We start from the raw sequence: 27,321 nt of genomic DNA, 5'->3' as shown, positions 1-27,321 counted from the left end.
TTTCTTGGGAGAGTGATTTGATAAGCACAGGGCCAATCAGTGCATCTGGGGTCCTGCAGAATCATAGGACAATTAGGGGAGAATGAAAACTCCTCCTACAAGGTTTAACCAGATACTGATAGTCACAAGACTGCTCTAACTGGTGATAAACAGTTTATATTTGCTAAAATAATTGCATTTCCATGTCCTGTGTACTGTGGGAGACCAGATATAGTGAATGCAGGCTCCTGGGTTTAGTAACACTTTAATCATTGTTATGGCATTATATGTAAGAATATTAACCACTTGCTGACCGCCGTACGACTATTTACTGCGGCGGTCAGCCTCTCACAGGCAAAGCGACGTAGTACTACGTCGCTAGCCTGTGAGGGTCTAGGGAGCGAGCGTGCGCCGCCGGAGGCGTGCTCCCGCGCGGTCACGGACCCCCCCCCCCCCGGGCGTGTGACCGGTGGTTAATACACCAGCAAGCAACAGAATAAAACTTAACAATTTATTTCAAATTACCAGTGAAGGCTTGAATATACTAATACCCATGGTTAAAATTTACTAAGTAAATAACCTACTAAATGTATACTGCCAGTTTTGGGGAAGAATTCCAGGTTTTCTTTTATTTATAAAATGTATTGCCCAGTAATGAAAAACATAGAAAAACAGATTTCCCTGCAATACTCACCTCCTCATGTTACTAGCCAACCTCCACTCCTCATCCTAGTTAAATGACACCCAGGGGTTAATTTACTAAAACCGGAGCACTCAGAATATGGTGCAGCTGTGCATGGTAGCCAATCAGCTCCTAACTTTAGGTTTTCATTCTATGCATGAAGGGAGAAAACCTTTTGTGTGCAGCAGCCCCCCTCCCCCAGCCCCCTAATACTTACCTGAGCCCTATCTCAAACCAGTGATGTGTACAAGAGCCTCGGCTCTCCGAAAACTCTCCCTTCTCATTGGGTGCCATTGGTTCCCGCTGCTGTCAATTACAGCCATTGAGCCAATGAGGAGAGAGAGTCCCCGGAGTGCCGAACCGCAGCTCTGTGTGTGAATAGACACACAAAACCCCCGGCTTGGCAGCGAGCCTGTGTGGGTGCCTTCATAGTAGACTGCTAGCTCTGGGGGCACCCACCAGGAGGGAGGAGCCTGGATCGTCATCGGGGGACCCAAGCATAGGAGGATTGGGGCTGCTCTGTGCAAAACCACTAATAATAATAAAAAAAAAAAAAAAAAAATTCTATCACCATGCAAATAGTTTATTTTATGTAGAATTCAAAAATTTTCAGCAACTTATATAAAACAATGAGATTTTAGTTTGACTTAAATAATTTGTATTCACATAGTCCTCAGTTGTGTACATGCATGCATTTGTTCACTACAGACACATGTGCATCATGTTTGTTCCTAGTAAATCAGATTAAGGTATCTCTGATACCATTTCCCAAGATCAACAGTCTGGTGAGTGAGTTTATGACCTTTGTAAATCAGGTCTTGGGAATTTCTAACTACTGTGGGGACATTTCAGTCAACCTAGTTATTCTGGTGAGATCAACCCACGCTGAAGTTTAAGCAATCTATAACCCTGAAAAGAATACAGCATGTTTACTCTGCATATTTATTCTTACTACAGTAATTAACAGTTAGAAAATGTCTAGTCATTTTTTAATTTAATTTTTAAAATTATGAGAAGTGAAACTTCGTTGCTATTGGCAACACATCTAAATATTTAATACAAATACTCACTGAATGTTCAACGAATCTGAACAGTAGGTTTATTGAACATTTTCAGCAAATATTTATGTGAACTATGCGTTGCATTTTTATTGCCAATTAACCCATGTTATTGCTGGATCATGCACATGTATGCTACCTCACTATAGTCAGCTCTTTGCGTGATCTGTCAACTGCATCATGATTGACCAGCGTTATACTTTATGGTAAGGAACCCCTTTGTGTTAGGTTCAAGCATGTGGAAACATTGGTATGTTGCAGCAGGCTAGTGAACCTAATTGAATGTATTAATTATATATATATATATATATATATATATATATATATATATATATCTCGCAAAAATGAGTACACCCCTCAAATTTTTGTAAATATGTCATTATACCTTTTTCATGTGACAACACTGAAGAAATGACACTTTGCTACAATGTAGAGTAGTGAGTGTACAGCTTGTATAACAGTGTAAATTTGTTGTCCCCTCAAAATCACTCAACACACAGCCATTAATGTCTAAATCGCTGGCAACAAAAGTGAGTACACTCCTAAGTGGAAATGTCCAAATTGGACCCAAAGTGTCAATATTTTTTGTGGCCACCATTATTTTACAGCGCTGCCTTAACCCTCTTGGGCATGGAGATCACCAGAGCTTCACAGGTTGCCATTGGAGTCCTCTTCCACTCTTCCATGATGACATCACGGAGCTGGTGGATGTTAGAGACCTTGCGCTTCTCCACCTTCTGTTTGAGGATGCCCCACAGATGTTCAATATGGTTTAGGTCTGGAGATATGCTTGGCCAGTCCATCACCTTTACCCTCAGCTTCTTTAACAATGCAGTGGTCGTCTTGGAGGTGTGTTTGGGGTCATTATAATGTTGGAATACTGCTTGGCGGCCCAGTTTCTGAAGGGAGGGGATCATATTCAGCTTCAGTATGTCACAGTACATGTTGGCATTCATGGTTCCCTCAATGAACTGTAGCTTCCCAGTGTTGGCAGCACTCATGCAGCCCCAGATCATGACACTCCCACCGCCATGGTTGACTTTAGGCAAGACACACTCGTCTTTGTACTTCTCACCTGGTTGCCACCACATACGCTTGACAGCATCTGAACCAAATAAGTTTATCTTGGTCTCATCAGACCACAGGACATGGTTCCAGTAATCCATGTCCTTAGTATGCTTGTCTTCAGCAAACTGCGGGCTTTCTTGTGCATAATCTTTAGGAGAGGCTTCCTTCTGGGATGACAGCTATGCAGACCAATTTGATGCAGTGTGCGGCGTATGGTCTGAGCACTGACAGGATGACCCCCCACCCCTTCAACCTCTGCAGCAAAGCTGGCAGCACTCATACATCAATTTCCCAAAGACAACCTCTGGATATGGCACTGAGCACGTGCACTCAACTCCTTTGGTCGACCATGGCGAGGCCTGTTCTGAGTTTAATCTGTCCTGTTAAACCGTTGTATGTTCTTGGTCACCATGCTGCAGCTCAGTTTCAGGGTCTTGGCAATCTTCTTATAGCCTAGGCCATCTTTATGTAGAGCAACAATTCGTTTTTTCAGATGCTCAGAGAGTTCTTTGGCATGAGGTGCCATGTTGAACTTCCAGTAACCAGTATGAGAGAGTGAGAGCGATAACACCAAATTTAACACACCTGCTCCCCATTCACACCTGAGACCTTGTAACACTAACGAGTCACATGACACCGGGGAGGGAAAATGGCTAATTAGACCCAATTTGGACATTTTCCCTTAGGGGTGTATTCACTTTTGTTGTCAGCGGTATAGACATTAATGGCTGTGTGTTGAGTTATTTTGAGGGGACAGCAAATTTGCACTGTTATACAAGCTGTACACTCACTACTTTACATTGTAGCAAAGTGTCATTTCTTCAGTGTTGTCACATGAAAAGATATAATAAAATAATAAAAAAAAAAAAACGCAGAGGTGATCAAATACCATCAAAAGAAAGCTCTGTTTGTGGGGAAAAAAATACATGAATTTTATTTGGGTACAGTGTCGCATGACCGCGCAATTGTCAGTTAAAGCAACACAGTGCTGTATCGCAAAAAAAAATGTCCTGGTCATTAAAGGGGTAAAACCTTCCGGGCCTGAAGTGGTTAAGTAGTTTTAGTAACAACAAACGGAGTAAAAATATTTGTGGTTTGTTTTTGTTTTTTGTGGCCCATTTAATGTACATCTCTATGGACAATTTAGAGGCAACAGGCCAAATGTATATCTTTTGGTCAACTGAGAGGATTTTCTTAACAATTTTGCACTTTTTGTATTATTTGATTTGTGTATAAGTAACAGACACAATGTGGTGCTTCTGTATATGTAGTAATATTGATTCTGAAGTATATCTATTTCACAGTTGTCAGAAAGATAAGGAATGAGAGGAAATTTTCCTAACAGGGTCACACACATGAAGCAATTGTTTACTGTATTTCATTTTAAAAGAAGGGAAGGGTAGAACGTTTGCCAGATATTTACTGCTGTCTGTATCCTTGTGGGGGAGATTTCTCCTCACTTCCTGTCCATTGGACAAGTGTCAGACAGAACAGAAATCCCCCAAAGGGGGGACACAGCATATGAAGCCTCGAGTAGGAACTGGGTATGCAAGGGTATGTAAAAAGCAAAGTACCTCAAAAAGAAAGTATGAAGGCCATATTTGATTTTAATCAGATTTGTATATCATAAAATACATTTAGTGGGTTCAGAGGGTCTGGGTATACACAGGTGAAATGTTTTGACTTTTGATGATATAAGAATCTGAAAAAATCAAATCTGGACTTTATATGTTCTGTTAGCACTTTCCTCCTTGCATACCTAGCCCCAACTTCAGCAAAGAGTTGACCTTCAACAAACACTGCTGGGAGGACTGCTTAAAGAGGAGCTTCAGTCATTTCTGAAAAAAAGTAAAAGTCAGCAGATATAAATATTGTAGCTGCTTACTTTTAACGAAAAGACAATTACCAGCCCAGGGATTCAGCGCTGTCTTCACTGGGGCTGGTTCTTCTCCTGGCTTTGGGTCCCTGGCACCACCATCTTGGATGTGGGAAGTCACCTGTGATTTCCTGGTGTTTCACAGCTGTCTCCCCACCACTATACATGCTTTCTGAATCGTCCCTCAGCCTCCTGGGACCTTTAACTTGTCCCAGAAGGTTGTGGGTAGGAGGGGAGGGGGAGGGGGGAGGAAATTCCACTCTGCCCCTCTAGATGAGTGCCAGAAATAGGTACCCACTCACAAAAAAAAAGGTTTTGTAAAACAGGCAGAAGAGGAGGCAAAAAGGAGGATTGGCGGAGCTTCACATTTTAGGTGAACTTCTGCTTTATTCCTTCAACACTGCTTACGCTATGTCTGGAATGAGAACACAAAACTTGACTGAGTTTAAGTCCCGGGTCACACTTATGCCATGCGGGAAGGCTGCGAATTTGCAGCCTGTTCCCGCATCGCAAACGCACCCCTGGCAGTTCACACTGCCATATGCGATACGCTGGGGGTGTCAATGAAATGTTAACGACACCCCCAGTTTGATCGCATATCGCAGTGCGATCTTTACAGTTCGCACAGGATCGGATCGCATAAGTGTGAACCACTGTGCGATCCGATCCTGATGCGGCTGAAAAAAAGGGTCCTGTGGGACTTTGGTGCGGGTGCAGTGCGAATTTAGCCATACAAAGTGTATGGCTGAATTCGCACCGCACAGCCGATCGCATGCAATGAAGGAGCAGTGCGCTCCGATATTACATGCGATCGCTGCACTAAGGGTTCTTTCACACGGGCGTTCTGATCAGATCCGCCTGTCAGTTTTTTAGGTGGATCTGATCGGATGCCCATTCAGCCCTATGGAGCAGCGGATGTCAGCAGAGACACCTCCGCTGACACCCGCTGCCTTCCGCATCCGATCCTGTCCATGAAATCCGGACGGATGGAAACCCTATTTTCCATCCGTCCTGGGGATCGGATCGGATGGGATCGGATGAGAGCGGACAGGCGGTCCGCTCTCATCCGATCCCCCATAGAGATCAGCGGGAGCTGTGACACCTCCCTCTCCGCACTGCAAGCGGAGACGGAGCTGTCATCCGCCGGCTCAGCGGGGATCGGCGGATCGATCCCCGCTGAGCAGCACGGATCCGCCTACGGAGGCGGACTGTGTGAAAGAGCCCTAAAACCCTTTCCTGCTCTATCCAAAACTGTTTATGGATTTGGGCTACAAGTAATGTATACAGTTCTGGACTTGGCTCATTATGAATGAATATGTGTATGTATATTTGTATTTACAAAACTATTTTTTTTTTTTGAAGGTTCACTGCTAAGCATACACAGAGAAAAATACATATTAAATAAAAGCTAGCGACTGGAAACAAGCTTGCAAAATGCCTTTCAAAAACGGTTTGGAATTGACAGAATTACAGAACATGAACACGCCAGAGGATGATAATATCAGCAATGATTCCAATGAGCTCAGTGAGGCAGATGGTAATCGTATCAGCAGGTGGGTAATGTTCCTAGCTATGGATCACTGAAACGACAGTCATCTTACTAATTATTAACTACATCTGATTAAAATTCCATCATATCACTGTAGGCAAGAATTATTATTTGCTTTGTTTTGAATGAGCATGTTTCCTGATTTTTTTTTTTTCCTTTGAAAATAATTGTTAGTGCTCAACCAAGAAAGAAAAGCTTAAAGGGCACCTGATGGGCACTAAAGTAGAAACATATTTTACAGTAGTAAAATAGTAGTAAAGTGCTTTACTACTTGTTCAGAATATGAAAATGTTTTAATGTGCATAAAATTGGTCCCTACTCAAGGACTGAAAGATTGTTAAACCCCAATACAGGTATGTTGAAACTCTTTGCAACCAATTGTAAATAAGCATTCAATAGCCTTATTTAAGTTAACACATAGCTATTCTGCATCAGGTTTCGGTGGTTTGAGGGCCGGATCACACTATAGCGAGTGCGCCGATGCAAATTCGGATGTGCGGATGCAAATTCAGCCATACGCTTTGTATGGCTGAATTCGCACTGTATCCGCACCAAACACGCACATGACCCTTTTTTCCAGCCGCATCAGGATCGGATCGCACAGTGGTTCACACTTGCGCGATCCGATCCTGTGCGAACTATCAGATCGCACTGCGATATGCGATCAAACTGGGGGTGTCGTTAACATTTAATTGACACCCCCTGCGTATCGCATATGGCAGTGTGAACTGCCAGATGTGCGTTTGCGATGCGGGAACAGGCTGTGAATTCACAGCCTTCCGGCATCGCACAAGTGTGAACCGGGACTGAAGGGGTTTTCTAGCATAACTCAATATTTATGCTGTGCGCACAATTATTAGGCGAGTATTTTGACCAAATCATCATTTGTATATATATTGTCCAACTCTAAGCTGTATAAACTTGAATGCTTATTGGATTTAAGCATATCAGGTGATGTGTATTTGTGTAATGAGGGTGGGTGTGGCCTAAGAAGATCAACACCTTATATCAAGGTGTGCATGATTATTAGGCAGCTTCTCTTCCTCAGGCAAAATGGGCCAAAAAAGAGATTTAACTGACTCTAAAAAGTCAAAAATTGTAAAAAAAAATCTTTTAGAGGGACGCAGCACTATTGAAATAGCTAAGACATTGGGGGTGTGATCACAAAACCATTAAGTGCCGGTTCACACTACTCCGACTTGTCAGGCGACTTGGTCGCCTGACAAGTCGTGCTCCATTCTGTGCAATGGGAACTGTCTAATAGGAGCGACTCAAGTTGCTCCCACTTAGAAAAAGGTTCCTGCACTACTTTTGGCCGAAGTCGGAGCGACTTGCATTGACTTCCATTATGTGAAGTCAGTGCCAGCCGAAGTCGCGGTGCACGGCGACTTGTTCAAACCGCCCCGAAGTCCTGTCGCCATAGTGTGAACCGACTCTAAATGTTTTGTTGCAAATAGTCAACAGGGTCACAAGAAATGTGTTGAGAAAAAAAGATGCAAATTAACTGCCAAAGATTTGAGAAGAATCAAATGTGCAGCATACTAGGAACCCAGTATCCTCCAGTGCTGTCATATTCCAGAACTGCAACCTACCCGGAGTGCCCAGAAGTACAGGGTGTTCAGTGCTCGAAGACATGTGAGGAAGGCTGAAACCTAACCACCACTGACCAAGGCACATAAGTCGAAGCGTCAAGACTGAGCCAAGAAATATCTGAAGACAGATTTTTTTTAAAGGTTTTTGGACCGATGAGATGAGAGTCTCTTGACGGATCAGATGGACGGGCCTGTGGCTGGATCAGTGACATTCATAGAGCTCCACTTCAACTCAGACACCAGCAAGGTGGAGGTTGGGTGCTGGTATGGGCTGGTATTATTAAAGATGAGCTAGTTGGGCCTTTTTGAGTTGAAAATGGATTCAAAATCAACTCCCAAACTTACTGCTGGTTTTTAGAAGACACTTTCTTCAAGCAGTGGTACAGAAAAAAGTCTGTATCTTTCAAAAAGACCATGATATTGATGCATGACAATGCTCCATCGCATGCATCGAGGTACTCCACTGCATGGCTAGCCAGGAGGCCTGAAAGATGAAAGAATAATGACATGGCCCCCTTCCTCACATGACCTAAATTCTATTGAGAACTTGTGGACCCTTCTTAAATGGGGGATTTATGGTGAAGGAAAGCAGTACACCTCTCTAAACAGTGTCTGGGAGGCTGTGGTTGTTGCTGCACAAAAAGATGATCGTCAACAGATTAAGAAAGACTCCATGAATGGAAGGCTTATGACTCTTATTGAAAAGAAGGGTGGCGTTATTGGTCATGGATTTTTTTTTTATATATATCAGAAATGTTTATTTGAAAAAATTTGAGTTTTTTGTTTACTATTCTCACTTTAACCCCTTGCCGACCGCCGCACAACTATTTACTGCGGCGGTTAGCCCCACCTGGGCAAAGTATCGGTACATCACTCGCCCACGAACCTCTAGGGGGCGAGCGCGCGCCGCCGGAGGAGCGCTCCTGCCCCCGCTCGTTCCCTAACATCCCCGCGCGAGTGACTGGCGGCTCCGATGTCCGCCGGCCACTCGCGATCTCCGGCTGGAGAGGGAGAAAAGCAGATGGCTGATGTAAACACAGCCGTCTGTCATTCTCCCTGGTGTAACTGCAGAGACTATATGATCCTGCTATGTAGGATCGTATATCTCTGTGGTTACATCACTATCCATGCCCCCCCACAGTTAGAATCACGCCCCTAGGGACCCATTTAACCCACTGATCACCAATAAAGTTAACCCCTTCCCCACCAGTGTAATTTTTACAGTAACAGTGCATATGTATAGCACTGATTACTGTAGTAATGTCACTGGTACCCCCAAAAGTGTAAAAAATGTCAGGGTCTGAACTGTCCGCCGCAATGTCGCAGTCCTGCAAAAAAAAAAAAAAATCGCAGATCGCCGCCATTACTAGTTAAAAAAAATAAACAATAAAAATTACATAAATCTTTCCCGTAGTTAGTAAACGCAATAACTTTTGCGCAAACCAATCAAAACACGCTTATTGCGATTTTTTTTACCAAAAATATGTAGCAGAAAACAAATTGGCCTAAAATGTTAAAAAATTTAGATTTTTACATTTTTTTGGGGGGAATTTCATATAAAAAATGTGAAAAATATTGTTATTTTTTCAAAATTGTCGCTCTTTTTTTGTTTATAGCGCAAAAAGTAAAAATTGCACAGGTGATCAAATACCACCAAAAGAAAGCTCTGTTTGTGGGGAAAAAAGGACGTCAATTTCATTTGGGTACAGCGTCGCACGACCGCGCAATTGTCTGTTAAAATCACGCAGTGCCGAATCGCATAATAGGCCCTGGTCTTTGAGCAACCAAATCCTCCGGGGCTTAAGTGGTTAACAGATGAAAATAAACAAGTGAATTGGGAAAATTTTCATTTTAAATTTTTAGTTGCATAATAGTTCTGCCCACTAATAGTTGCCCAATAATTGTGCACACAGATATTCTCCTAAGAAAGCCAAAACCTCACTTTTATTTTCTTAACCACTTGCCGTCTGCTCACTAGAGCTCTACTGCGGCAAAGTGGCTGTTGTAGGTCTGACGACGTAGACCTACGCCAGCAGACACTCCCCCTTCTCGGCGGCGCGCGCGCGCCGCCGGAGGCTCGCTCCCACTGTATTCAGTCACAGCGGGAGTCGGGCCAGGGGAGGAGCAGCGGCGATCGCCGCTGCTTAGGCTTGTGACGGTATCATATTTTCATGCTGCGATTAATTGATTAAGGTTTTGCCACGGTATACGGTATTATCACGGTATTCTATTATTAAATTTAAATTATTTAATTTCCACCTCACTTCAATTTCATTGCTAAATTTAGGGGCTTTGGTTCACTTATGCACATTATTATATAGTCAGTCAGTACAGACTCTGTGAACCAGGCCTAAAATAGGTCATCAAGCAGTGTCTGGCCTGACTGGTGATAACTGGTCCTGGCGCTCGGCTCCGATCCGATGGCCTGGTCATTAAGAGGGCAAATCCTTGTGGTCAAGAAGTGGTTAAACCTGAAGGAGGTGTTGTTTATAAATTACTTTACTATTGCTTTAGGCCTAGTTCACATGTATGCGGGTTGGTGGTTCACATGTATGCGGGTTGGCGGTTCACATGTATGCGGGTTGGCGGCCCACATTTGCACAGGCATAGCAGCCCATTGATTTGAACGGGCTGCTATGCCCTCATTTTCCGCAGAAAAAAGGTGCATGCAGCATTTTTTTAAAATTCAGGGGCCTTGAAATCCATCCTGCTTTTGCACCATGCGACTAACCTGCTGTTCCTGCTCTGGCAAGCTTTCTGCATTTTTTGGAAACGTGGGCACGGCATCTAAAAACAGTTTGCATGTGCAGCAACGGCAGGTAAGTCGCATGGTGCAAAAGAACGATGGATTTCATGGCCACTGCATTTTTTTAAATTCTGCATGCACCTTTTTTCAGCTGAAAACGCAGGCATAGCAGCTCAAGCCCATTCACATCAATGGGCTGCTATGCCTGTGCAAATGTGGGCCCCCAACCCGCATACATGTGAACCAGGCCTAAAGCAATAGTAAAGTCATTAATTGGTTAAACCTGCAGGAGGACCGGTGTTTTTATCTATTAATGTTTGGGGGTTCTAAGTACTTTTCTAGCAAAAAAAAACTGATTTTAACTTGCAAGCAACAAGTGTCAGAAAAAGGTCCAGTCTTTAAGAGGTTAAACTTCCTTTCTCCCTGGCAGAGGGAAGGAAAAGATACAATGTAATCATTTTTGTTTATAGTTACTGGGAGACTTAGAGCCCATTCACACTAGCGCGACTTGTGAGGCAACTTGTGTAGCCGCAGGTCGCTTGACATAACAAAAGCAATGTTAATCAATCAGTGCCGTCTTAATTGGCACTACTGAAGTTGCTCCGACTTCAGAAAAGGGTCCTGTACTACTTTGAGGCGACCTGTGATCCGACTGTCCCATATACTTCAATGGGAGTCGCCTCCTTATCTTAATTGACACGACTTGTTATCAGACTTTCCAGGAAGAAGAAAGAGATTAGCCAGGCATTCCCCACAGACAAAGTCGCCTGTCTCTTCAAAGTAGTGCACAAGTCTCTTCCAAGTCTCTTCCAAGTCTCTAAACAAGTCTCTTCAAGTCACGGGGCGACTTTCTGGTAGTGGTAGTGTGAACCAGCTCTTAATGCTGATAGGCGTTAGCTGTGTGAGTGAATGAGTCATCCAGCTCACTGAAATGTATCAATTCACAAGTCAGACCCAGAAGCAGAGAAACTCGGTATTTTCAAAATGCCACAATAACAATACCGTGGCTATGCAATACCGCGATATATCGAATTACCGAAAACCGGCATATGTCTACCGCTGCTCTTCCCCGATCGTCGGGGAATTGAGTCTGGAGATCCGCCCGCTTGTGTAAACAAAGCAGGCGGATCTCCGAAGTGACAGGCAGGGTCAGATTGCAGGGTTCAGCATAGCTGACCCTGCGATCTGTCCTTGAGTCATTCAGTCACCTCCCCCCACACACGTCAGTAAGCACCAGGCATACATTAACCCCTCCCTCTCCAATAAAATTAACCCCTTCCCTGCCAGTGTCATTTTTACAGTAATAGTGCATATTTATAGCACTGATTACTGTAGTAATGTCACTGGTAACCCCAAAAGTGTAAAAAATGTCAGTCAAGGGTCCGATCTGTCCGCCGCAATGTCGCAGTCCCGCAAAAAAAAATCGCAGATCGCCGCCATTACTCGTTAAAAAAAAACACCAAAAACTACAGAAATCTTTCCCTTAGTTAGTAAACGCAATAACTTTTGCACAAACCAATCAAAATACGCTTATTGCGATTTTTTTTACCAAAAATATGTAGCAGAAAACAAATTGGCCTAAAATGATAAAAAATTTAGATTTTTACATTTTTTTGGGGGAAATTTCATAAAAAAATGTGAAAAATTTTGTTATTTTTTTTAAAATTGTCGCTTTTTTTTGTTTATATCGCAAAAAGTAAAAATTGCACAGGTGATCAAATACCACCAAAAGAAATCTCTGTTTGTGGGGAAAAAAGGACGTAAATTTCGTTTGGGTACAGCGTCGCATGACCGCGCAATTGTCAGTTAAAGTCGCACAGTGCCGAATCGCAAAAAGTGGCCCAGACGTAAGACAGCAAAATCCTCCGGTGTTAAAGTGGTTAAATATTCAGGTTTGAGGTTTATTAACATTTTGGATTGACCGAGAGCACTGTAGATGTTCAATATTAAAGTAATACTCGAAAATACAATTTGCCTAATAATTGTGCACACAGTGTATTTAGACCTTTCTTTATAGAAATCCAAAGGGAACTCACCATCGTGTATATCATCCCAAGTTGGATAAATGCATGTACTGTAGCCCATAGGACTGTCAGTACACTCTATGAGCCTTAAGGAAATTAAACTTTTGCTAACAGAAACATAGAGGGTGAAACATTAGAGGTAATCTTGTTCTGAAAATGCAGGTTACCTGGCTAACCCTTTGACTTCAGTAAATTTCGAGTTGCTGACCTTAACCACTTGCCGACTGCCTAACGTAGAGCTACGTCGGCAGTCAGCCCCTCACAGGCAAAGCGATGTAGGTCTACGTCGCTAGCCTGTGAGGGTCTAGGGAGCGAGCGCGTGCCGCCGGAGGCGCGCTCCCGCTTCCGCGTGGTCACGGACCCCCCCCCCCCGCGCGTGTGACCGGCGGACCCGATGTCCGCCGGTCACTCTGCGATCGTCGGGGGAGAGGGAGAAAGTCAGGCGGCTTGTGTAAACAAGCTGCCTGTCATTCTCCCCTGTGTATGAAGGATGATCATACGGTTCTACTATGTAGAACCGTTGATCACTGTTCATGCATCTGAAGCCACAGCCAATCACAGTACAAAGCACGCCCCTAGGGACACACATAGCCCCTCCCTTTCAAAAAAAGTTAACCCCTTCACTGCCAGTGTATTTTTACAGTAACAGTGCATATGTATAGCACTGATTACTGTAGAAATGTCACTGGTAACCCCAAAAGTGTCAAAAATGTCAGTCAAAGGTCCGATCTGTCCGCCGCAATATCGCAGTACCGCAAAAAAAATCGCAGATCACCGCCATTACGCGTTAAAAAAAACAACAACAAAAATGACAAAAATCTTTCCCTTTGTTAGTAAACGCAATAACTTTTGCGCAAACCAATCAAAATACGCTTTTTGCGATTTTTTTTACCAAACATAGATAGCATAAAACAAATTGGCCGAAAATGTTAAAAAAAATTTGATTTTTACATTTTTTTTGGGGGGGAATTTCATATAAAAAAATGTGAAAAATATTGCTATTTTTGCAAAATTTACGCTCTTTTTTTGTTTATAGCGCATGATCAAAAAATCGCACAGGTGATCAAATACCACCAAAAGAAAGCTCTGTTTGTGGGGAAAAAAAGGACGCCAAAATCGTTTAGATACAGTGTCGCACGACCGCGCAATTGTCCGTTAAAGTCACGCAGTGCCGAATCGCAAAATACCCCCTGGTCAGGAAGGGGGTAAAATCTTCCGGGGCTTAAGTGGTTAAACCAAAATGTATATAAAGGAAGTCAGAAGCCTTTATTAGCATGCTGTATTTGAGTAAAACTAGCAATGCATGTTTTGTATTTGGGGATGAAGAAGAAAAAACATCATGGATGGAGGAATCTCTAGTGCTAGCTTTTGTATTCAGGCAGCAAACAGCACCCACAGCAGCTTGAATACCTGAACAGTGACTGCATCTGAATTTGGCTAAAAAGTTCCCACCTGGCTCAGTTGATTATAAACTGACTTTAGTAGAGGCTGGTGGTGCCAAAGGGACCTACTATGGCTTAAATTTCAGGCAATTCAGCAGGAATCGACACAAAATTTGAGATGAATATGGCCAGCTTTAGTAGCTCAAATTACCTAAACAAGATCAATATCACAGCCAGCAAATAACATGTCAGCAGAGGCAACAGAAGCATTTTTATTGATTATAAAGATGAAAAAGAATATAGCAAAAAGACAAAGGCTCCAAAGAATATCTATACAATCTGTACCAATACTGGATCTCAACCTTCTATAAATGGGCAACAAAGCCTCCAACCATCTTCCATTGTTCTAAGAAAACATTTACTGTGAACTGAGGCAAAGCAATCATTATGTTCCATTTAATGTGTTTACAATGCTATCCAATACTGGCTGCCGAGTATAACATTTTGGTAAAGCTATTAAAGATGAACTCTATGAATTATATTTTTTGCATGCTAACATTGGGCCAGCTTGGCTGTGTTTTTTCTTCTCTGAGCATGCCCAGTCTTGCTCATCTGATTTTTGTCTGCCAAAATCTGTACAGACTGACGGAAAATCGGCCGTTCTGTTGACGGCCAACAAAAATTTTATAGCATGCACACCAGATTTTGTTCGGCCGAAAAGTCGGAGTCAGTTGTCGGAAGCATCATACTAACAAGCCGAAAATCTGCCGATCGGACGATGGCCGAAAATTCCCGGCCAATAATCGTTGCGTGTGTACGAGGCTTTAATCACTGCAGTCACCTGTGTTGCCTGTGCGAGTGGCTTCCCCTCTTCACATCCACTATTCATAGAAAGCTCTGTACTTTTTTCAATGGATGCAATGCATTTTCTAAATTGGAAGAGGTGGAGATCGTGACATCACCACCCCTTCTCTCCACATCGTCTAATGAAAGAACACCTTGTATACCTTAAAAAATACTGTACAGGGCATTCTATAATTGGCAGAGGTGTGATGTGCAATAGCTACGGGGCCTCTAAGAAATTTCCTAGGGTTTGGTATTTTGTCAGTTCCAATAAAGGAATGGATCCAGTGCCGAAACCTGAAACTCCTGGATAATAACTAGCAACTACAACATATTAACAAGATTGAATTTGGAAAAAGTTCTCTTGAACGAGAGAGAAAAGAGAGGAGAGAGGGAAGAGACTGGCCTCAGGACCCGCTTCCTGATTGGCCAGGAGGAGGATCCGTGTGACAATAGTGAATAATCATTCGCTATTGTCACACAACTTTTTTTTAGCCTATTAGAGCCTCTGGCTCTAATCACATGGTTAAAAAAAAAAAAGCCCCATTGAATTCCATGCGTCTGGCACCTTGCATGTAGATTAGGGGGCTGGAGGCATGGATAGGGGGGCGGCGCACCCAATGCACCAGCTGCCACTGCTGTTAACTACAAACATCCCATCATGTTGTATGGGGTGTTTTTATATGTAACATATGTCTGCATACTGCATTTAAAAAAAAAACATGCTTTCACTGAAACATTTAGTCCCATTCACATCAGCTCGATTTGACATGCGATTTGACATGTCAAATGGCTTGCCAAATCGCAGTCTATTGCCAGAAAACAGCACTGTCCCAATCGGTGCGATGTTGACTTTGCTGTGCCGCACTGATTTCCAAAAGAAGTTCCTGCACTACTTTTGGCGACTTCCGGGGCGATTTCAATAGACATCTGTACATGAACCCACACAGATATCATTCAAATCGCCCCTGAACTCGCAGTGAAATATGGGTTTGAAATTGTGCGAGTTCAGCTGAACTGGCACGATTTTAAGGGCCGTGTTCAGTGTAAATGTACCCTAAAGCCTCGTACACACGCACCGATTGTTGGCCGACCGATCGGCCGTCTTTTGTCCAGTGTTGTTGTGTTGGTTGAAATGTGCTCTAGACTGCACACAAATTTTGTCGGCCAACAAAAACCAACTGCATGTCATGTGCTGGTTAACTTTCCGTGTGTTTTTTCTTCTCTGAGCATGCCCAGTCTTGCTCATCTGATTTTTGTCTTACGAAATCTGTACTGACTGACGAACAATCGGCCGTTCTGTTGACGGCCAACAAAAATTTTATAGCATGCACACCAGATTTTGTTCGGCCGAAAAGTCGCAGTCGGTTGTCGGAATCATCATACTAACAAGCCGACAATCGGCCGATCGGACGATGGCCGAAAATTCACGGCCAACAATCAGTGCGTGTGTACGAGGCTTAAGGGCAAGTTTAGCACATGTGCAGATTTTCTAAGTTTACAGAAATGGTCATAATTTCTGTTAACCATTCATTTTGGTATAACATTTTTAACAGATTGAGCTATAGCAGAAAGACTTATAAAGAACATACTAGGTTGTTATATGCAAGTTAATCAGTGAATGGATTTTTATAGTGCTTCTTGCAGAGATTTCAATGGCTAATATTGAGCTATCATGCTGGAGAGGTTTTTTCTGACAAATTCAAAGCCCCGTCTCCACTTGAAATCACATCCAGAAAAGCATATTAAAAGAGTATATTCATCTTCTGCTGCTAGTTAGGCTGGAGGAACAGAGCTCTCAAACAGTAAGACATGAAAAGATCAAAATGAACTATAGAACACATTCACTCAACTAAGTAAAAACACAGAGAATGAAGCCTGCACTTTCTGAAAAATACTTGTAAATAAGCCTCTTCAAGGAGAAATAGCTAATGTTATTGTAGGTGATTGTTCCAGTGCTGGAAGTCTCTCAACACTTGCCTATTGACAGTACTTTATTAGATGTTGAGTTCCATTAGCTGGTAATCTTGGTTGGATCTGGTGGTGTTGGCAAGCAAATTTAGAATCACAAAAGATAATTGCAAATGTGATAAAATTGACAAAAGAATGTGTATTATGTCACATTATCCTACAGTTTTGTTTTACAGAATATGTTGTTTTATTGAGTTGTTCTACTTAAACAAATGAAGCTTGGTAAAACCTCTATTCAGTTATATATTTGGGACTCCCTGGGGGAACCCAGCTGGAGTACATGCATAAAGTTTTTAAATCCATTCTATATATAGCCAGAAGCTTTTAAAGAGGGCTTATGCCAAACAAAGGCAAAAAGCAAGAGGACAAAGAGCTAATCAACAGAATTGCTTGTAGGCTCCTGAAAGTTGATCGTTCCCCAGGACCAATATGTCATGCCCTGTTCCACACTGTGTCTATGTGGGGAGGGAGGGGGGTTGGCCATCTAAGTAGGGGAGCAGAGCTTCACTTCCTGATGTCAAAGATCCTTGATATCTGATGTGGTGGGGACTAGTGGGGTAATTATCAAGAAGAGGTGGAGAAACACAGATCCACAGAATGAATGAAGCAGAAACATGAACATCTTATCATTGCAGGTCCTCAGGTACAGCTTTGTCTCCAGTAGGCCCTTAGACTTAAGCCCCGTACACACGTACTGATCATCGGCCGAACGATCGGCCGTCTTTTGTCCAGGGCTGTCGTGTCTGTTGAAAACTGCAAAAGACTGCACACAAATTTTGTCGGCCAACAACAGCCGACTGCAGAAGTGATGTCATGTGATGGTTAACTTTCCTTGTCTTTTTTCTTTTCTGAGCATGCCCAGTCTTGCAAATCTGCTGTCTGTCGGCCGAATTCTGTACTGACTGGCGAACAATCGGCCGTTCTGGTGTTGGCCAACAAAAATTTTAATGCCTGCACGACAGATTCTGTTCGGCTGAAAAGTCGCTGTCGGAAGCATCATACTAACAAGCCTACAATCGGCCGATCGGTCGTCGGCCGAATATTTACGGCCGACAATTGGTACGTGTGTACGGGGCTTTAGAATGACAAGCACAGCAGTGACAGCACCAAATTTCACGCCAAGTCACCTGAGAATAGTAGTCATCACAGGCGGAACTGGGCACAGAATTGTCAGGGTACAATCACGTCAGGAAGTGCAATAACATTTTCCAGGAGGAATTATAGACAATCAGGTTGATTTGATAGAGATATATACTCCAATAGGTGTATATCCCTCGCGCCTATGGAGGTCCTAACTGGGAATGGGAGATTAAATAAATAAATAAATTAAGTGAAAAGGTGATAATAGTAGCTGCTTTATGATAAAAAGTGAATGAGAAATTAAAACCCCAAAGTATTGGAATTAATATAGCGCTTGCTAGTATTCAGGGGTGAGCAATTACTTGTTCACAGCCTGAATAAAATTGGCAACATACTGTAGTGGTGGTAAAAATAGATTGTGAATAAATAAATAAATCTTAAAACTTCATGATCATATACCAGTGTAAAACACAATAAATATGCATAAACAAATCACAGTATTATCAACCTTAAAATACTAAATTAGCATAAGGTGCAGATAAAGTGCCAAATATGACATCATACGCTCTGACGAAACGCGCGTCAGGTGGAACGCACGCTGCACGCATTGGGAGGCCTGGTGGAACGCAAACCGGTAGTTACCGCTCTCCACTCACAGGCGCCATCCGCAGCAGTCGTTTTTAAACCCGTTTCTACTATTTATCAGCATTACCCAATACAGGCTATTTTTAATGGTACTGCACTATTGGAGCACTTTTTATTTTTCCCTACCAATGGACCTGGAGGATCAAGTTTATCCAAGGGAGCGATCCCGGACCACAGGGACCACAGGGAACTACAAGGCCTAGCAGTTACCTCTCAGGCTCAGAAAAGCCACAAGCTCAAAAGGTCTTTTTACCATAAGGTACTTAAGACCAACTACCTCTGGTGAGTGTAAACCCCCACTATTCTAAGTCACGCCCAAGTACCAGCAGTTGGACTACTGGAGGACCCAACACTTAGCACCTGCACTTTCCGATACCTGGTACTGAAAACTTTTACTTGTGCACTAAATCACTTATGAACTGTTTATTTGGACATTTTGTGGCACAAATTTTGGCACTTTATCTGCACCTTATGCTAATTTAGACCCCGTTCACATTCACGCGACGCTACTTCGCACCACGACCTCGGAGGTCGCGGTGCGAGCAGCGCGCCGCGACCTCGGAGAGGCCGCCACGGACTTCATAACATTGAAGTCTATGGCGGTCGCCTCCGGGTCGCCCCAAAGAAGCTCCGGACCCTTTTTCTAAGTCGGAGCGACTTGTGTCGCTCCTATTAGAACGGGTCCGCAGCTTCCCTATGGAAGGCGACCTACGGCGACCTGTGAGGCGACCAGGTCGCTTCACAGGTCGCCTTAGTGTGAACGGGGGCTTAGTATTTAAAGGTTGATAATACTGTGATTTGTTTATGCATATTTATTGTGTTTTACACTGGTATATGATCACGAAGTTTTCAGATTTCTTTATTTATTTATTTATTCACAATCTATTTTTACCACCACTATGTTGCCAATTTTATTCAGGCTGTGAACAAGTAATTGCTCACCCCTGAATACTAGCAAGCGCTATATTAATTCCAATCAGGTTGATTTACCAAAGGCAAATAGACTTTTCACTCTGCAAGGAAGTTGCACTTTGCAAGAGAATTTGCCCCAGAGCTTTATGAATAAGCAGAAGCTCTGCTAACTTCCATCAGCCAATCATATCTAAGGAAAGTGCTGCTTATTTTATTTTCTTTGCATGGTTTTAAATACTCTTTGCAAATGAAACTTCACCACATTCACTAAGCTCTGGGGCGAATTCCCTTGCTGACCGCAACTTCCCTTGCAAAATGAACAGTGCACAGTATTGCCTTTGGTAAATGAAACTTTGACAGGACACTTCTTAGCCACAATAAACCCTTCTAGATGTTCTATATAAGATGACAAAACTTAATTTTGGTAATTGTAAATCCACTATAAATGTTTGCTCTGAGAGTAACCATGAAGGAAAATCCTTAGTCCTATGTTTTTCACATTTTGTTAAAGAAGTGTTAAATGATCTATCCTTTGAGATGTAACACAGAATATCAAACATTGCTATTAAGGCCCCTTTCACACTAGTGCGACTTGTCCCGCGATTTTGGACCGCAAAATCGCATGACAAGTCGTTTTCCATTATTTTCAATGAGCCCCATTCATATCAGTGCGTTTTGAAGTCGCACCGACTCCAAAGTAGTTCCTGCACTACTTTGCCACGATTTGATTGAGTTTTGAGCCATAGCCATAGCCATTGCTTTCAAAATCGTGTCAAAATCGCGGCAAAGTCGAGTCAAAATTGCGCCGCAAAATCGCGTCGCATAAGTGTGAAAGGGGCCTAAAACCAAATACAGACCATGTTACTAATATCAATGGTTCATAAATGTGCAGATGGGAAAAATGTGTTTAGTATCGTTTTGAGTATATTCGTTATGTTACTGATTTAGTTTCTTTATCAGTTTTCGGAATTCGTTTTGTTTAGTTTTGTTTCTTTTATTTGTTTGAAATTCTAACGAATTTCCAATTTTTGGAATGATTAGAATTTGAATTAGTCAAAAATTGATAGACCGATCGAAATTCTGTTTGAAGAATGGTTGGTTGGTGAAGAAAACTGTTGTTGTGTTTTACTCACTTTTTTGGTGAATAAGTAGGGGTATGTATGTCTGGGGCTATGTACCCCTACTCATTCCCATGGGGGAGCTGGGATCTGGGGACCCCCTTGTTAAAAGGGGCTTCCAGATTCCTATAAGTCAGCCCCTGTGCCCCCACAACCAGTGGGCCAGGGTTGTGGGGAAAAAGCCCTTGTCCTCATCAACATGTAGACAAGGTGCTTTGGGGGGACCCAAAGCACCCCCCATGTTGAGGGCATGCGGCCTGGTATTATTCAAGGGGGGAGGGCTCTCTCGTTTCCACTCCTTTTGTAGCCTGCCGGGCTGCATGCTCAGATAAGGGTCTGGTGTGGATTTTAGGGGGGACCCCATGGCATTTTTTTTTTAACTTTGGTGTGGGGTTTCCTTTAAAATCCATACCAGACCCAAAGGGCTTGGTATGAATAGGGGGAGGGACCTACGCAGTTTTTTTCTCTTTTTTTAATTGCTGGTTCTGTTTACATTCAGCTGTCAGCAGGGAACCTCGCTGACAGCTATTTTTTTACATAAGATTCGGATCATCAATCAATTTTTGACCGAAAAACATGAAAATGTAGAATTCGTTACATAGTTACATAGTGGTTGAGGTTGAATAAAGACGATAGTCCATCCAGTTCAAGCTGTGTAGGTGTGTGTGGACATATTAATTTCCCATACCCCTGAATGTTTTGATCTTGGAGATGTATGTCCAAGAGTCTTTTAAAAGTAGCCATACTCCACGCAGTTACTACCATTTGTAGAAGTGAGTTCCACAATCTTATTGCCCTTACTGTAAAAAACTTCTTGCATAGCCTGAAGTTTAATCGCTTCTCCTTTAATCGCATTGAATGGCCTCGTGTTCTCTTGCACTCCTTGCGACTGAAAAGTTTTTTTTCTATGCTGAGATTACCATTGAGGTATTTGTAAATCACTATCATGTCCCCTCTCAGGCGTCTCTTCTCTAGGGAGAATAAATTGAGCACTTGTAAATGCTCCTCATAATTTAGGTCCTCCAATCCCCTAATTAGCTTAGTTGCCCTTCTTTGGACTGTTTCCATTTCCAGCACATCCTTTCTGAGCATTTGCGACCAGAACTGGACAGAATACTCTAGGTGTGGCCGGACCAGAGTTTTCGTCAGAAAACAAACATTCGAAACTAAACTAAACAAATTTCAGCTAATTTGCTACCATTTCATTTAGAAATTCGGATACATCCGAATCCAAGAATAACTAAAAACTTGTCTGAATTTATATTCGGACCAAAACTAATTGCACATGTCTAGTAGGAACAATAAGACAGAATCTGACACTTCTGGCCAAACAGTCCAGTAGCTCATAGTGACAAGCTGTATGGGACACTTTCAATGACTGTGCTTCCCTCCTTGCTCCACAGCAGTAAATATGCTTTCTCAGGAGACCCCACCTTGCATGGTTATATAACATTCTGCAATAAAACTAACTTTCAACAGCTATTGAGTTGTGCCTCTACTGTACATCTGACCATCCTCTGATATCCACATCCAACTATAAATGCATATAACCAAGTAAGATGTATAACATAATGTCTCACCTCTTATTCAGACAATCTTAAAATATGTATCTTTGCACAAGAACAATCCAGTTCACAATTTGTTAATTCACTTGCCAACTGACAATTTCATTGTGCCAAGGTGAATAAGCTGATTGGGCATTGATTAAAGTAGAACTATAGGCACAACATTTTTATTCATTTTGGATAGAGCAAAGGCAGGGTCATAACCCCTGTCAGTTTATTTTTTTGTAATCTGTGTCCCATTGGGGGATTTCCCTTCATGCCCTGTCCCATAGACAACAACATGAAGTGAGAGGAAATCAATGCAAATTAAGAAAATTCCTTTGGGGGCCCCTACGGTTGCCACCTGTCCGGGATTTACCCGGACAGTCCTGATTTGAATGATGTGTCCGGGTTTCAGTCCACCCGAAATCCGGACACATTATTCAGACAGGAATGTGGCTCAGAACAGGGCCTGACAGCAGGGTGAGGGGCAGGGCCGGTGCTAGACTATTTTACGCCCTAGGTAAGACCAGCTACTTGCGCCCCCCCCCAAAAAAAAAATAAAAAGGGAAGGGGTTAAAAACTTCTCTATGTGCTACCCAGTGACCCTGATCTGATGGTTCCTCCATGTTATGCTGTTGTACCCAGTAACCCCCATATTCCTCCATGTCACACCTGGGCACCCTGATGTCCCTCTATGTCACACCCAGGGACCCTGATGTTTTTCCATGTCACATTCTGGGACCCCAATATTCCTCCATGTCTTGCTGTCATAACCACTGACCCCGATGTTCCTCCATGTGGCACCCAGGAACCCCGTGTTCCTCCATGTCATGCTGTCATACCCAGTGACCCCAATGTTCCTATATGTCACCCCAGGGGCCCCTGATGTTCCGCCATGTCATACCTGGAGAGATCCTGATGATTTTCCATTTCACACCTTGGGACCCTGATGTTCCTCCATGTCACACCTGGGGACCTCAATCCCCCATGGCACACCCAGGGACCCAAATTCCTCATGGCACACCTGGTGACCCCGAACCCCTGTTACAACCGGTGACCCCTATCCCCCATGTCACACCTGGGGACTCTGATTCCCCATGGCACACCTGGTGACCCCAATTCCCTTTCACACCAGGGATCCTCCATATCACACCCAGGGACCCGGATGCCCTGTTCTGGGGACACTCACTGGGCGGTATGAAGAGAGTGGCCTGCACTCTCCTCTTCTTCACTGTGATTCCTTTTCCCAGGACACTCCTCTTCTGGACCAGAGTGCTCACCACAGCTCCAACAGGCTCCTGGTGGAGGAAGAAGCAGCAGTCAGAGAGCTCCGCACATCCTTCATCACCAACCTACTCAGACCATTCCGGTGCCTCGTTGCTTCTGCTCCAGTAAAGGTGCCGCCCTCCAGTGCCAAACCCCAGCTCAGGTTCAGCTCTCCTCCACTCCCTGCTTAATACTGACCCAGGGAAATGACGACTGCCCACCAGCTCAGTGCAGAGAATCACTTCCTGCCCGGGGTTTAGGCCGCTCAGCTCCAGCTGAAGAGGATCATCATGCAGGCAGCACTCCGGTGGGCTCCCTTCCTGCCTTCTGGGGCCCCCCAAAAGCCAAGGCTTGGTAGTTCCGCCACTGCCCCAGACACCTGGCATCTTCCTCTGTCCCTTCTTCCTCCCCCACTGCTGCCCCTCCCCTCAGCTCACAAGGATCATTAATAAAGGAGAGAGAGGGCCGACTCCTGGCTGCGCCCCTAGGTGGCAATGCACCCTAGGCGGCTACCTAGTTTGCCTAGTGGAAGCACCGGCCCTGGTGAGGGGGCACTATGTGCAGGGGAGGACTGGGCCAGGAGGCAGGGGGGCAATTGCCCCCTGGGCCGCTCTGATGTCCTGTAAAAAGGCTGCACTGCTTATGCCACAGACATGCCTAAAGGATTCCTGGTAAAGAGAAGTAAAAAAAACACCATTGACCTACTGAGTGTGAGTTGAAGACAAGGACAGAGCACAGGCCTGACCCCCAGCATGGATGGTGTAAACTGTGTCTGGGCAGAGGCCGGTTCCATGCCCCACTGGAGACTTTCCTCCTCCGGTCAGCCCCAACCGAGCTGTCCCAGCTCTGTCCAACCTCCCCCTGCTGGCCAGGTCAAGAACCCAGATTCAGCCAATAAGTAGAGAGTATCTGGAGCAGGGCTTCAGCTTGGAATGGGGGTCAGGAGGAGGATTGGGAGAGTGGGAGGGGGGATGAGTCATTGCACCAAGGGCCTCTGGTTTGTACTTGCCCCCTGGGCCGAACGTTGCCAGTCTGCCCCTGACTATGTGTGCCGCATTACTATTCTCTTTTGACTGTCCAAAGGTGTCCCAGGTCTGTTACAATCCAAAAGTGTGTATATATAAAAAAAAAAAAAAATTTGCTGTGCGTCACTAAAGTGTTCGGACTTGGCTTGAAGAAAAAGTGAGAACACTAGAGGCCCCCCAAGTCACCAGAACTAGCGTCCCCACTGGAAGGTTTCCCCTCTATTACTTTTCTTGGGACAAAATGTGACATTTTCTTTTAAACAGAACAAATAGAGAGAGTGAATCTCCCTATTGGGGACACAGACAGCAATAAAAACTGACAGGTGTTCTAATCCATCTCCACTCTGTCCAAAACAATTGTACTGTAACTTATCTTTATTCAGACCATTAAAAAATGATCAAAACCTTCAATCTTATTTTATTCAATGCAGGAGAGAGATGCCTATGTCATAACATAAAACAGTCTTCTGTTTATGTAATAATGAATATTTTTCCCTCTTTGCAGTAAATTTATTGCTGACCGTGAAAGTAGAAGAAGTCTTACAAACAGTCACCTTGAAAAAAAGAAATCCTGCGATGAATATGTAAGCCTTTTTATCCACTGCATATAATTTAGCATCTGTTAGTGGTGTAACATTATATATATATTAATTACTGTTTGTATAGCATATAAACATGCACATTAGAACAATAGAGGCTATTTGGAAAAATACTCTTCTATGGCCAGGTACATCTACAAAGCAATTCAGTTTTACTGTTCTGCTTATAAGTTGTTCAATCTAAGAATGTGATGGTGATCTGGGTCAATGTCCAACGCCATATTGATCACTAGGGTTAAATCTGGCTGGCTATGTGGGTGTCTCCTCCTTCCCTCATCGCTCCATGTGTTTCCCCCTAAATTTGGTCAATGGTATAGCTACCCACAGTAGAGAAGCACTGATCTTTAGCCAAGGGTAGCTGCACTCCCCCATTAGAACTTCCAAACAGCAGGGGAGCACATCTGTCATGTAGAAAAGTGAGTACACCCTAGTGAACACCCCCTATATTAACTACAACTTAAAATCATAAAATCAGAATAAGATGTTCCAAATTCATTTTATTACTATAATAGGCATTCTGCTTTAAGGCTAGGTTCACATTGTTCCTGCACCCGCAAATCACCTGCAGCCAAAGCGCGCTGCTCTTAGGAGACGCACAGGGTTGCCATTCACTCTGAATGGCACCCCTATGCGTCTCAGCACGTAGCATGTTTGCAGGTGCGGGAAAAGGTGCATGCACCTTTTTTTTTTTTTTTGCGGAAATACAGGCACAACAGCCCATTAATTTGAACAAAATGTAGATACAGTATGTGAACCTAGGGTAAAACAAAATAGTAATATTACCATAACAACGTTTAAAGCTTTTTAATTAATAAAACATTTGATATAACATTCCTAACTTAAAACGATTATTCCACTTTGAAACCTGTAACAATTGAATCAATAAAATTGATTCAATGTTTAATGTAAATGTAATACACATTTTCTACATTGTAATTACATTTTAAAAATCAATAGCATATATTAAATAGAACCCTAGTTAATATTCAAGTTGCCACATTCTTTCTGGTTGCATGGTAATGAAGTTGTGCCTGCAGGAATTTACAGCTAAAGCAGCTAACTAGAGAATTTTCCCATGAAACAGACAACACACATACGTTCGCCCAGTCATGCTGTGTAGCGTATATGCATAAATAATGACATATTTACTAATGAGTGTTGTCATTTGACTCAAATATAAAAAAGTAAGGTGATTGGAAACCCTTATTTTTTTTTCTTTAAAATAACAAACATGTTATAATTACCTGCTCTGTGTAATGGTTTTGCACAGAGCAGCCCTGATCCTCCTCTTCAAGGGTTCCCTCCCTGCCTTCTTTCCTGGCACCTGCCAGATTTACTTGTGATCATTGCTAACAGCTGCTATAGTCTCGCTAGCAATAATCGCTGTCTTCTTCTGGTGGACATGGCTTCTCCTGCCCTTCCCCGCTGGTTGAAGACAATGGCTCAGCAGGTGGAATTCCTCCGTCAACACTGTCTGTGTTGATGGGGGAATCAAGCAAATTTCTTTCCCGCAACCCAAGAAATTTGCTCCTTGTAAGGCTGGCCTAAGTGAGTGTAAAGCCTCGTACACACAATTAGATTATCAAAAAATTTTCATCCATTTTTTGTTGCATGCTAGTCTCATATGGAAAGTGAAGAGGTTACTTTCATACGAAATATCTCATACGACAGAATTCAACTTTAGAAGTGATGTCATGTGATGAGTTATTTTGTATGTATTCATTTGTTTCCAGGCATGCAAAGTCTTGCTCTTACGATTTTCTTTCGGATGAAAATTGTACTAATTAAAGAAATTTGGACACTGTGTTCACATACAATAAAAATTTTATAGCCTGCACATCTAGTTTTTGGCACCCGAAAATTTGTAATCGGCTGTCGAAAGCAACGATCCAAAAATCGGCAGATCATTCGACGGAAGAAATGTTTTCTACCGATTTTCTTATCGTGTGTACAGGCCTTAAGAGTACATTTTCTAACAATCGCCCCAGATAGTAGTAAAAACCTGACAGGGAATCCAATCCTTTCCAACTGTTTACCAAACTAAGAAAAATGTTTCAAAATGTAAACAGGAAAACATTAGAACAGGTAGGCATTCGTGTAAGGCCCCTTTCACAAGATCGGACCAATCCAGTCCGCCTGTCCATTTTTCAGGCGGACACGATCGGGCCAATCATTGAACTCTATGAGGAGGCGGATGTCCGCTGATACCCGCCAGGCATTGGATCCGACAAGATCCACTGAAAACAGACGTATGGCGATACATTCACCATCCATCCAGCAGGTCGGATTGGATGAAAATGGACAGACTGTCTGTTTTCATCTGATCTTCTCATAGAGGATAGTGGGATTCTGACAGGTC

The 27,321-nt window shown here is 43.2% G+C and overlaps 1 protein-coding gene across 1 annotated transcript in view; it reads left to right on the top strand.

The window, feature by feature from the left end:
* The window catches only part of SLC38A1 (solute carrier family 38 member 1), a 158,265-nt gene that overhangs the window by 32,166 nt on the left and 98,778 nt on the right, over positions 1-27,321 (top strand). Inside the window, exons 2-3 of the mRNA XM_082254379.1 lie at positions 6,026-6,216; positions 24,869-24,947. Of these exons, the coding sequence (XP_082110505.1) occupies positions 6,098-6,216; positions 24,869-24,947 (198 nt within the window). The 5' untranslated portion in view covers positions 6,026-6,097. The remainder of the gene's footprint in view (positions 1-6,025; positions 6,217-24,868; positions 24,948-27,321) is intronic.

Source organism: Pelophylax lessonae (assembly GCF_965119305.1).
Source record: "Pelophylax lessonae genome assembly, chromosome: 4".
NCBI classification, from domain to species: domain Eukaryota; kingdom Metazoa; phylum Chordata; class Amphibia; order Anura; family Ranidae; genus Pelophylax; species Pelophylax lessonae.
Note: the sequence above shows the minus strand (reverse complement) of the source record. Positions and strands in the feature narration are given on the sequence as shown.